The sequence below is a fragment of the Rhinopithecus bieti genome, unplaced genomic scaffold, assembly GCF_001698545.2.
Source record: "Rhinopithecus bieti isolate Rb0 unplaced genomic scaffold, ASM169854v2 scaffold_56100, whole genome shotgun sequence".
Classification (NCBI taxonomy): Eukaryota; Metazoa; Chordata; class Mammalia; order Primates; family Cercopithecidae; genus Rhinopithecus; species Rhinopithecus bieti.
This window is the reverse complement of record NW_016821518.1, coordinates 231912-243899: the sequence shown is the minus strand read 5'-3', so window position 1 is coordinate 243899 and position 11988 is coordinate 231912. Positions and strand designations below refer to the sequence as shown.

Sequence of the window (11988 nt, the reverse complement as noted above, 5' to 3'; positions counted from 1 at the left end):
ATTTTGTATCCTGAGACTTTGCTGAAGTTGCTTATCAGCCTAAGGAGCTTCTGGGCTGAGACGATGAAGTTTTCTAAATATAGGATCATGTTGTCTGCAAACAGAGCTTCAACAAACCTGAAAAAAACAAGTAATGGGGAAAGGATTCCCTATTTAATAAATGGTACAAGGAAAACTGTCTAGCCATATGCAGAAAACTGAAACTGGAGCCCTTCTTTATATCTTATACAAAAATTAACTCAAGATAGATTAAAGACTTAAACGTAAAACCCAAAACTACAAAAACCCTACAAGAAAATCTAGGCAATACCATTCAGGACATAGGCACAGGAAAAGATTACATGACAAAAACATCAAAAGCAATTACAACAAAAGCAAAATTTGACAAATGGGACCTAATTAAACTAAAGAGCTTTTCACAGCAAAAGAAACTATCATCAAGTGAACAGACAAGCTACAGAATGGGTAAAAATTTTTGCAATCTGTCCATATGACAAAGGTCTAATATCTGGAATCTGCAAGGAACTTAAACAATTTTACAAGAAAAAACAAACAACCCCATCAAAAAGTGGGCAAAGGACATAAACAGACACTTCTCAAAAGAAGACATTTAGGCAGCAACAAACATATGAAAAAAACCTCAACATCACTGACGATCAGAGAAATGAAAATCAAAACCACAATGAGATACCATCTCATGCCAGTCAGAATGGCGATTTTTAAAAAATCAAGAAACAATAGATGCTGGCAAGGCTGTGGAGAAGTAGCAATGCTTTTACACTGTTGGTGGGAATGTAAATTAGTCCAAACATTGTGGAAGACAGTGTGGCAATTCCTCAAGGATCTACAACCAGAAATGCCATTTGACCCAGCAATCCCACTACCGGTACACACCCAAAGGAATACAAATCATTCTATTATAAAGGTACATGCACGCGTAATGTTCATTGCGGCACCATTCACAATAGCAAAGATGTGTAATCAACCCAGATGCCCATCAGTGATAGACTGGATAAAGAAAATGTGGTGTATATATACACTATGGAATACTATGTAGTCATAAAAATGAATGAGATCATGTACTTTGCAGGGACATGGATGGAGCTGGAAGCCATTATCCTCAGCAAACCAAAACAGGAACAGAAAACCAAACACTGCATGTTCTCACTCATAACTGGGAGCTGAACAATGAGAACACATGGACACGGGGGGAACAGCACACACTGGGGCCTGTTGTGGAGGTGGGGGGAGGGAGGGCATCAGGAAAAATAGCTAATGCATGCAGGGCTTAATACCTAGGCGATGGGTTGATGGGTGCAGCAAACCACCATGGCTCCTGTTTGCCTGTGTAACAAATGTACCCAACCTGAACATGTATCCTGGAACTTAAAAAAAAAAAAAATGTTTACCACTGCATACACAGTCGCCCCAAAAGCCAAGATCTCAAGAAATTTCATCTTTCATAAATGCAGACATACAAAAAGGACATCTCTTCATTTACCGAGGAAGTTTCAATGTTTTTACGGACACACACGATGCTTACAAAGTCAACACTGTTGAGAGTGCACCTTTGTGGAGTCGAATTTGCAAAAGATGCATGAATGAATTAGAGCTCTGTAAAAGAAATGATGCAAAGGTGAAACACAGAGCATAGTGATTGTAAAACATAATGCTGACAATTCAAAATCATGAGAAAAAAACAAAAATAGAAAAAATTAAAAACAATAAAACACTAAACAGAAAATCTGCTTTATGAAAAAGTATACCACAGGAGTGTATTACGGGCAATTGCACAGAAACAGTCCCTAAGAGCTGGCTGACCTTCACAGTCATTAAGTGTATTTTGAAGGTTTGCATTGCAATGGACAACTGGTTTTTTTTTCTTTTAGGACATGGCTTCCTTGGAGAATGAGCTCACATTCATCTTCTCCGTGGCACTGCTCTTTTTGAAGCTCCTCTGTGATTTGACGCACACCAGGACGAGCATTCTCCTTACATTTTCCCGTCTTCCATGCTGTGCTTCTGTGTTGTTTGGGTACGTGGATATGCATTCTGCATGCCCTCTTGTACAGACCACAGGTTTAATACAAACAATACTGGTGATGGAACAGAACACTGTTGTGCAAGTGTCTTCTTACTCTACTACACACACCATTATCTGGAAGTAGTCAGTACTTTGCTGGCTTCTTTGGGCAAATGTGGCCGTGATTCCCTAAAAGCTCCAGGAGTGTCATCTGCTGGGAAGAACGCCAATGCAGGCAAGAGACTCAACTCATTTTTAAATGGAAGTTTCTGTCACTGCCCTATCACGTGGCCAATTCACCCATCTGAATTTTCCACCAAATGCATTGGACTGAATGGAAAAAACAAACTTTACTGGTAACAACTTGAAATTCACTTATAGAAGACTTGATGGCACCTAATTCCAAATCCATCATTATAGTTTGGGGATTCGATTAGATGTTAGGAGTTTTAGGCTCAGGGATTTTGATCTTTAGGGATTTCAAATTTCAGAATTACAGCATTGGAGGTTCTGTCTTCCAGGACTGTGACAGGCACTGGTTGAAGCCCTAACCCCCTACTTGAGGTATTGCGGAAATGGGGCCTCTGTGAGATGATTAGATTTCATGTGAGGGTGGGGATCTACTGGGATCAGTGTCTTTACAGTAAGAGACACCAGCGAACCTGCTCTCTCTCCCTGTCTCTGCCATATCAGGGTCCACAGAAAAGGTGGGTGTCTGCAAGCCAGGAAGAGCCACATCACAAAGCAAGCCCTGCCAGGTCTTGATCTAAGACTTTCCAGCTTCCAGAATTGTGAGAAAATAAATTTCTGTTGTTTAAGCCACCTAACCTCTGGCATTTTGTTATGGCAGCCTGAGCTGATTAAGATAATAACCCAGATCATAGACCAAAATTAACTAAAAAATGGATTCTAGATTTGTATGTAAAACCCAAAACGATACTTTTCAGAAGAAAACAGGAGGAAAACTTTTGTGAACTGAGTTAGCCAAAGATTTCTTAGACAGAACATCAAAACCACACCCATGGGTGGGGAGTGGGGAGCAAGGTGGCTGATATGGTTTGGCAGTGTCCCCACCCAAATCTCATCTTGAATTGTACTCTCGTAATTCCCACGTGTTGTGGGAGGGGCCCAGTGGGAGATGATTGAATCATGGGAGCAGGTTCCCCCACACTGTTCTCATGGTAGTGAGTAAGTCTCACAAGATCTGATGGTTTTATCCGGGGTTTCTGCTTTTGCTTCCCTCTCATTCTCTCTCTGCTGCTGCCATCCACGTAAGACGTGACTTGCTCCTCCTTGCCTTCTGCCATGATTGCGAGGCCTCCCCAACCATGTGGAATGCAGATGCAGCTTAGATCACAACACTCAAGTCCTTTTGACTACCTGGAAAGCCTTCCCAAGAAGGACAGGTATGAACAAACCCAGACTGCAAAGACCATATGACAAATACCCCTCTCTTCAATGCCCAGACACAGATGAACATCCGTAAGCATCAAGACCATCCAGGAAAACATGACCTTACCAAATGGACTACATGAGGCACCAGGGACCAACCCTGGAGAAACAGAGATATGTGACCTTTCAGTCAGAGAATTCAAAATAGCTATTCTGAGGAAACTCAGAGAAATTCAAGATAAGACAGAAGGAATTCAGGCTGAAAAATGAAGTTGACATACTAAATAATGCATCAGAATCTTTTTTTTTTTTGAGGCGGAGTCTCGCTCTGTCACCCAGGCTGGAGTGCAGTGGTGCTATCTCGGCTCACTGCAAGCTCCGCCTTCCGGGTTCACGCCATCCTCCTGCCTCAGCCTCCCGAGTAGGTGGGACTACAGGTGCCGCCACCTTGCCCGGCTATTTTTTATATTTTCAGTAGAGACGGGGTTTCACCATGTTAGCCAGGATGGTCTTGATCTCCTGACCTCGTGATCCACCTGCCTCGGCCTCCCAAAGTGCTGGGATTACAGGCATGAGCCACCGCGCCATCAGAACCTTTTAATAGCAGAATTAATCAAGCAGAAGAATTAGTGAGCTTGAAGACAGGCTATTTGATCATATGGTCAGAGAAGACAAAAGAAAAAAGAATAAACAATAATGAAGCATGCCTACATCTAGAAAATCACCTCAAAAGGGCAAATCTAAGAGTTATTGGCCTTAAAAAGGAGGTAGAGAGATGGGGTAGAAAATTCAGAGAATTTCCCAAACCTAGAGAAAGCTAGAGAAAGCTATCCCATGTTGTATGTTGGAAACACAACACACCGAAACCTATGGGATACAGCAAAAACAGTACTAAGGAGGAAGTTTTAAAGAGGTATAAGTGTCTACATCAAAAAAGAAGAAAATCTTCAAATAAACAACCTAACAATGCATCTTAAACAGCTAGAAAAGCAAGAGCAAACAAACCCAAAATTAGAAGAAAATAAATAACAAAAATCAGAGCAGAAATAAATGAATTTGACATAAATACAAAAGATCAATGAAACAAAAAGTTGGTTCTTTGAAAAGACGAACAAAATTGATAAACTTTTAGCCACAGTAAGAAAAAAAAAGAGAGAACACCCAAATAAAATCAGGGATGAAAAGGGAGACATTACAACTGATACCGGAGAAATTCAAAGGAATTAGTGGCTAGTATGAGCAACTATATGCCAATAAATTGGAAAATCTAGAGGGAAAATCTAGAGGAAAAATCTAGGAAAATCTAGAAATAAATCTAGGGGAAAAGATCTAGAAAATCTAGGGAAAAAAATCAAAATTCCTAGACACATACAGCCTACCAAGACTGAACCATGAAAAATTCCAAAAACTAAATAGACAGTAACAAGTAACAGGATCAAAGCCATAATAAAAAGTCTAGCAAAGAAAAGCCTGGGACCCGATGGCTTCACTGCTGACATCTACCAAACATTTAAAGAACTAATACCAATCCCATCGAAATTATTCCAAAAAATAGAGGAGGAGGGAATACTTCCAAACTCACTCTACAAGACCACTTTTACCCTGATAGCAAAACCAGACAAAGACACATAAAAAAAATTAAAACTATAGGCCAATATCACCGAAACCACTGAAATCCTCAACAAAATACTAGCAAACCGAATTCAACAACACATTAAAAAGATCATTCATCGTGACCAAGTGGGATTTATTCCAGGGATGCAAAGATAGTTCAGCATATGCAAATCAATTAATGTGATACATCATGTCAACAGAATGAAGGACAAAAACCATACGATCATTTCAATTGATGCTGGAAAAGCATTTGGTAACACTCAACATCTCTTCATGATTAAAAATCCTAAAAAACTAGGTACAGAAGGAACATACCTCAACATAATAAAAGCCATATAACAAAAGACCCACAACTGGCCGGGCGCGGTGGCTCACGCCTGTAATCCCAGCACTTTGGGAGGCCGAGGCGGGCGGATCACGAGGTCAGGAGATCGAGACCATCCTGGCTAACATGGTGAAACCCTGTCTCTACTAAAATACAAAAAATTAGCCGGGCGTGGTGGCAGGCACCTGTAGTCCCAGCTACTTGGGAGGCTGAGGCAGGAGAATGGTGAGAACCCGGGAGGCGGAGCTTGCAGTGAGCCGAGATCGCACCACTGCACTCCAGCCTGGGCAACAGAGTGAGACTCTGCCTCAAAAAAAAACCCCCAAAAAAACAAAACAAAACCCACAATTAGTATCATATTGAATGGAGAAAACTGAAAGCCTCTCCTCTGAGATTGGGAACATGACAAGAATGCCCTGCTGTCAGCACTGTCATTCGACATTGTACTGAAAGTCCTGGCTAAAGCAATCAGGCAAGAGAAATAAAGTCATCCAAATTGGAAAGGAAAAAGTCAAATTATCTATGTTTGCAGATGATATAATCTTACATTTTAAAAAACCTAAAGACTCCACCAAACAACTATTAGACCTGATAAACAAACTCAGTAAAGTTTCAGGATACAAAACCAACACACAAAATCAGTAGCATTTCTTTTCTTTTCTTTTTTTTTTTTTTGAGATGGAGTCTCACCCTGTCACCCAGGCTGGAGTACAGCGGCGTGATCTCGGCTCACTGCAACTTCTGCTTCCCGGGTTCAAGCAATTCTCCTGCCTCAACCTCCCAGGTAGCTGGGATTACAGGCATGCACCACCACGCCTGGCTAATTTCTTATATTTTATATTTGGGAGGCCAAGGCGGGTGGATCATGAGGTCAGGAGTTCGAGACCAGCCCTGGCCAATATGGTGAAACCCCATCTCCATTAAAAATACAAAATTAGCTGGGTGTGGTGGTGCGCGCCTGTAGTCCCAGCTGCTCGGCAAGCTGAGGCAGGAGAGTTGCTGGAACCTGGGAGGTGGAGGTTGCAGTGAGCCGAGATCATGCGACTGCACTCCAGCCTGGGTAACAGAGCGAGACTCCACCTCAAAAAAAAAAAAAGAAAACAATCCTAAAACTTATATGAAACCACAAAGACCCAGAATACCCCCAGCTCTCCTAAGCAAGAGCAACAAAATTGGAGGAATCACATCACCTGAGTTAGACTACAGAGCTACAGCAATCAAAACAGCATGGCACTCGCATACAAACAGACACAGAGATCAGTGGAACAGAACAGAGGACCCACAGATAAATCCACACATCTACAGTGAACTCACTTCTGACAAACATGCCACGAACTTCCATTGGGAAAGAGATGGCCTCTTCAATAAATGGTGCTGGGAAAATTGGATATCCACATGCAAAAGAAGGAAACTAGACCCTAGCTTTCTCCATATACAAAAATCAAATCAAAATGGAGTAAAGACTTACATTTAAGACTCCAAACTATGAAACTACTGAAAGAAAACATTGGGGAAACTCTCCAGGACGTTGGACTGGGCAACGATTTTTTGAGTAAGACCCCACAAGCACAGGCAACCAAAGCAAAAATGGGCAGACGGGATCACATCAAGTTAAAAGGCTTCTGTGCAGCAAAGGAAACTATCAACAAAGTGAAGAGACAACCCACGGAATGGGAGAAAATATCTGTAAACTACCCATCTGACAAGGGATTAATAACCAGAATATACAAGGAGCTCAAACAACTCTAGGAAAAATAGAATAATCCGATTAAATGTGTGCAAAAGATCTGAACAGACACTTCTCAAAAGAAGACAAACAGCAAACACTACCATACGAAGCAGCCCTTCCACTTCTAAGTATTTTCCCAAGAGAAAAGGCCAGACATAGGTTCACTGTCATGCACACACAAAGGCTTGTACACAAATGTGCAGCTTTACTTATCATAGCAAGGAACTGAAACAACTCAAGTGTCCATCTGCAGCTAAGTGGGTAAACAAATTGTACATCCACACCACAGAACACAGTTGATCCCTCAACAAGGCGGGGGTTAGGGGTGCTGACCCCCTGCACAGCTGAAAATCCATGTATCCGTTTTATTTTTTGTTTTTTTATTTTTTTATTACTAGACTTTAAGTTCTAGGGTACATGTGCATAACGTGCAGGTTTGTTACATATGTATACTTGTGCCATGTTGGTGTGCTGCACCCATCAACTCGTCATTTACATCAGGTACAACTCCCAATGCAATCCCTCCCCGCTCCACCTCCCCATAATAGGCCCTGGTGTGTGATGTTCCGCTTCCCCATATATCAGTTTTAACTGCCCAAAAACGTAACCACTAATACCTTCCTGTTGATAGGAAGCCTTACTGATAACATCAACGGTTGGTTAACACATATTTTGTATGTTATATGTACTATATGCTGTATTTTTACAATAAAGTAAGCTAGAGGAAAGAAAAGGTTATTAAGAAACTCACAAGGAAGAGAAAATACATTTATAGTGCTGTATTTATGGATACCCTAAGTTCACGTCGTCTGTTAACAAGAGGAATCACCTGTCTGAAATGGCGGCGACCGCAGCTGCAGCCCTCAGTCTACAGCACATAGCAAGCAATTCAGCTTTTTCTTGTAGTGTCACGACTCTTCTCTGCTGTTTGGGACACCTCCAGCGTCACCAGTGGCACTGTGCATGGGTCCCAGGCTGTCATGCAGGGTTTATAGGATCGCCTTAAACATGATTAAAACTGTGTGAGAACTGTGAGAGGCCACTGTTTTTTCCTGTTGGTTTTTTTTTTTTTTTTTTTTTGAGATGGAGTCTTGCTCCGTCGCCCAGGCTGGAGTGCAGTGGCACAATCTAAGCTCACTGCAACCTCTGCCTACCGGGTTCAAGCGATTCTCCTGCCTCAGCCTCTCGAGTGGCTGGGATTACAGGCACCTGTCACTGTGCCTGGCTAATTTTTGTATTTTTAGTAGAGACTGGGTTTCACCATCTTGGCCAGGCTGTGAACTCCTGACCTCGTGATCCACCTGCCTCAGCCTCCCAGAGTGCTGGGATTCCGGGCGTGAGCCACTGCGCCCAGCCAAGAGATCACTTTTTACTGTGATTTGTGTTTTACTGGAGGGAGGAGCCGTGCATGTGGAGATGATCAGCCTCACCCACGTTTTCAGCACTCGCAGCACCTGAGCTCACGGCTGTGCCGGCAGGAGGGGCCTGTAAAATATCGCAGTTGTGCAGTACGCACTGCAGTGAGTTTTGTGCAGCTGTGATTAATTTCTGCATTCCTACAGTTGTTCAATTTCTCTAAATTGTGAAAGACCACACATATGGTCTATAAGTGTTTGTGTGCACATAAGTTTTGATAAATTTTAACTTTTCATAATAGATTTGTGTATAATTTTTGGTATTACATGATTTAAAACACTAGCATCTCTATATATTTTATGTATTTATGAGACATCTTTTGTTGGTGTTTTCAGTATTCCTAGGCCATGCCGTTTGTCTGAAAGCTTTTCAAATTGTTACACATCTCCAAAAACTTCTCCAACACACTTGCTGAGAAAAACCCACATGTACGTGGCCTGTGCGGTTCCAACACGCTGTTTGAGGAAGCCACGTGTGCGGACCGCACAGTAATCATGCTGAGTGAAGGCGGCCAGACCAATGAAGCACACAACTGCATTTACCTGAAACTCCAGCAAATGTAAAACTGCTGAGCAGGCAGGAAGGGGGTGGGGGTTGTGTGGTGTGGGGACGGCTCCAGGGTGGACAGGAGGAAACGTGGGGTGTTGGATAAATATGTTCACCACGTTGACTGTGGTGGCTCATCGGGGTACAGGCGCACGTTAAAACTGATCAAACTGCACATTTGAAATAGGGGCCATTTGCTGTATGCCAGTTATACATCAACAAAGCTATACATCAGCAAGACAATGAACAAATCACTATAAATCCCATAAAGGCTCTAGCTCTAAATACTGCTTTGCAGGAGCTCCAGGGACAGAGGAATTTGTTGAATGGGACCAGGGAGACGCAACCCGCAGAAGTCTGACTGCTGAAAGCACCGACGGCAAATCACTCAACATCAAACACAACATAGTCAAGGAAAAGGATGACGGAGGAATCTGGATATTTAAAGACATTTATCAACAACTGCAATGTACGGACCTTCCTTGGATCTCAATTCAAACCAGCAAACTGTAAAGAAAAAGGAAGAAGAAGATGAGAAAGTGGACAAGGAGGAGAAAACAGAACTTCATGAAACAGAAAGTCCCGGGATGGAACACTTCAGCATCCTTCAAGTCAACACAGGGTGTAGGACTCCATTTACATAAAAATCTGGAAACCGTAACCGGCCTATGGTCACAGAAAGCAGAGGGGCAGGCGGGGTGGGGACGGGAGCCCCTCTAGGTGCTTGGTGTGTGACCTGCACACAGAGACATCTGAGAGGAACAAGGGGTGGGTTTGCAGTAACATCGTTTTTTCTTTGTAATTTTTTATATCGCTTGACTTTATAAAACAGTGAAGCAAAACTTTGACAAATGCAATAAAGTTTTTCGTTTTTTTAAGCCTGTAATCCCAGCACTTTGGGAGGCTGAGACGGGCGGATCATGAGGTCAGGAGATCGAGACCATACTGGCTAATATGGTGAAACCCCGTCTCTACTAAAAAATACAAGAAAAAAACTAGCCGGGCGACGAGGTGGGCGCCTGTAGTCCCAGCTACTCGGGAGGCTGAGACAGGAGAATGGCGTGAACCCCGGAGGCAGAGCTTGCAGTGAGCTGAGAGCCGGCCACTGCACTCCAGCCTGGGCAGCAGAGCAAGACTCCGTCTCAAAAAAGAAAAAAAAAAAAAAAAAGTTTTCGTTTTCTTTTTTTGAGACAGGGTCTGTTGCCCAGACTGGAGGGTGGAGGCACAATCACGGCTCACGGCGGCCTTGACCTCCTGGGCTCAAGCGATCCTCCCACCTCAGCCTCCCATGTAACTGGGGCTAAAGGTGTGAACCACTGCACCCAGATAATTTTTCACAGAGACAGGGTCTCACTATACTGCCCAGACTGGTCTCAAATCCCCGGGCTCTAGTGATCCTCCTGCCTCGGCCTCTCCAAGTGCTGGGATTACAGGCGTGAGCCACTATGCCCAGCCTTTCGCTTTTTTTAATTTCCCACACTACACTGACACAATGGTCTATCTTAAAATTGTTTTAAGTGAATACAGTATGTAACTGAAAAAGGAACATTTGTTTCTTTTAATTAAAAAACATGAAAATTAAAAAAAATCTGGCATCAAACCGACCCCCACGGGGCAGCTCACTGCCATGGCCTCCGGGGAACCGGCTCTCGGGGAACAGCGCTCTGACCGCGGTCAGAGCTGGGCTGAAACTCAACACGTGTCCAGATTCCTGCAGTTCAGAACCAGCCTGGCAACGCCAAACCACATTCCGGTTTGCACGAGGTGCATGTTACTTAGAAAAGCAGCCTCAGTCTACCTGAGGTCCTGTTTTAAGTATTTTCACAAGTTCACTGAAAAGCACGTCAACTCATTCACAGTGTGCCGCCTAGTAACCAGGACACCCGCCCTCGGCCGCTTGCACAGGGAAGGGTTGTCATGACGTGACCACAAGATGGTCTCTGCCTCCCCCAGCGGCACCAATGGCCCCACAGAGGATGGCAGGGACAAGCCACCCGTGTGGCAACGGCCATGTCCCCTCTCTCAGATGGCAGCCGCTCATACCCGAGGGGGTGCCGCAGGAGGCCCCGAGTCTAGTCTCACACCAGCACAGTCCACTGCCGAGGACACCCGGTTGTCCACATCGCAAGCAGCAGCCTGGTTCTAGGAAGTGCTGGGGGCACACGGGACACGGAGACTCTGAAACACTGGCTGTGTGATTTCTGAGCTCGCCCTCCCACCCTCTGCAGTCCACGTATAAGTGGACCTGGGCCGTCGGGTTTCCCAGCTCAGAACTCGAACCAGCCTGAACTGCCAGCCTGAGACCAGCCTAGCGTGTGTGCCTGCTTGGGCCACCCTCACCTCCTACTCCGTGTGATCGACAGCATGTGAGTGAAGGTGAGGACAGAAGGACCACGGCCCATGATGGCGCAGACACAAGAGACCACAGCATAATGCAGGAGACGGCGCCCAGAGGCGACCTGCGCACCTGCCCCAGACAAGGCGCCAGGCGAGGTACCTGGGTCAGGAGCTGCTCGGGCGTCAGCTGGTTGATCCAACGTGTGTATCGTTCGGTGGAGTTAGGGGGATCTCTCCTCACTCGGCAACCGACGATCTGTGAAAAACAACGACAAACAGAGCTCAAAACATGTCAGGTGCGCAGGTGTGTGCACACCTGTGTGCATTCATCTCACGTGTTTTACGCAGAGATGTCCAGACAGGAAACCGAAATGCCGCGAATCTGGGTCAGGCAAACACTGGGAGCCGAGGGTGAGGAAGAGGAGGGTGAGGAGGAGGAGGAGGGCGAGGAGGAGGAGGAGGGCAAGGAGGAGGAGGGAAGAAGAGGAGGAGGAGGAGAGAAGGAGGAGGAGGGAGGAGAGAAGGAGGAGGAGGGAGAAGAGGAGGAGGAGGGAGAAGAGGAGGAGGGAGAAGAGGAGGAGGAGAGGAGGAGGGAGAGCGAGGAGG

The 11988-nt window shown here is 44.7% G+C and overlaps 1 protein-coding gene across 1 annotated transcript in view; it reads right to left on the bottom strand.

Moving 5' to 3' along the window:
- LOC108520856 (UDP-GlcNAc:betaGal beta-1,3-N-acetylglucosaminyltransferase-like protein 1) overlaps positions 1-11988 on the bottom strand; it is a 111511-nt gene that overhangs the window by 42236 nt on the left and 57287 nt on the right. The window contains exon 10 of the mRNA XM_017860398.1: positions 11543-11638. Coding sequence (XP_017715887.1) covers positions 11543-11638 — 96 coding nt within the window. The remainder of the gene's footprint in view (positions 1-11542; positions 11639-11988) is intronic.